Below are 475 nucleotides of genomic sequence, written 5' to 3'. Positions count from 1 at the left end.
GAGACTCGGCGGGGTCTGGCCGCCGCCTTCCGCATGTGGAGTGACGTGTCCCCCTTCAGCTTCCGCGAGGTGGCCCCCGAGCAGCCCAGCGATCTCCGTATAGGTGGGCGCCGTGCCCCTGCCCCCGCCCCACCCAGAGGCCCTCTCTCAGGCCCGTGCTCCCCCAGGCTTCTACCCCGTCAACCACACGGACTGCCTGGTCTCCCCGCTGCACCACTGCTTCGACGGCCCCACGGGCGAGCTGGCCCACGCCTTCTTTCCCCCACACGGCGGCATCCACTTTGACGACAGCGAGTACTGGGTCCTGGGCCCCACGCGCTACAGCTGGAAGAAAGGTGACGCGGTCCTGGCCTCCCATGGGGCCCCTCCACCACAGTGGGAACAGCGGGGATCTTTGAGGGGTCGTGCAGGGGATTTGGGGTCAGGCTGGCGGGGAGGGGAAGGCTGGTCCGAGGCCGTAGGCCTGGGTTCCGGG

The 475-nt window shown here is 69.7% G+C and overlaps 1 protein-coding gene across 1 annotated transcript in view; it reads left to right on the top strand.

Annotated features, from left to right (window-relative positions):
- Positions 1-475, top strand: part of MMP23B (matrix metallopeptidase 23B) — a 3,989-nt gene that overhangs the window by 2,320 nt on the left and 1,194 nt on the right. Inside the window, exons 3-4 of the mRNA XM_010850219.1 lie at positions 4-103; positions 168-335. Of these exons, the coding sequence (XP_010848521.1) occupies positions 4-103; positions 168-335 (268 nt within the window). The remainder of the gene's footprint in view (positions 1-3; positions 104-167; positions 336-475) is intronic.

This window comes from Bison bison, unplaced genomic scaffold (assembly GCF_000754665.1).
Source record: "Bison bison bison isolate TAMUID 2011002044 unplaced genomic scaffold, Bison_UMD1.0 scf7180017864289, whole genome shotgun sequence".
In the NCBI taxonomy this organism is placed as follows: Eukaryota; Metazoa; Chordata; class Mammalia; order Artiodactyla; family Bovidae; genus Bison; species Bison bison.
Note: the sequence above shows the minus strand (reverse complement) of the source record. Positions and strands in the feature narration are given on the sequence as shown.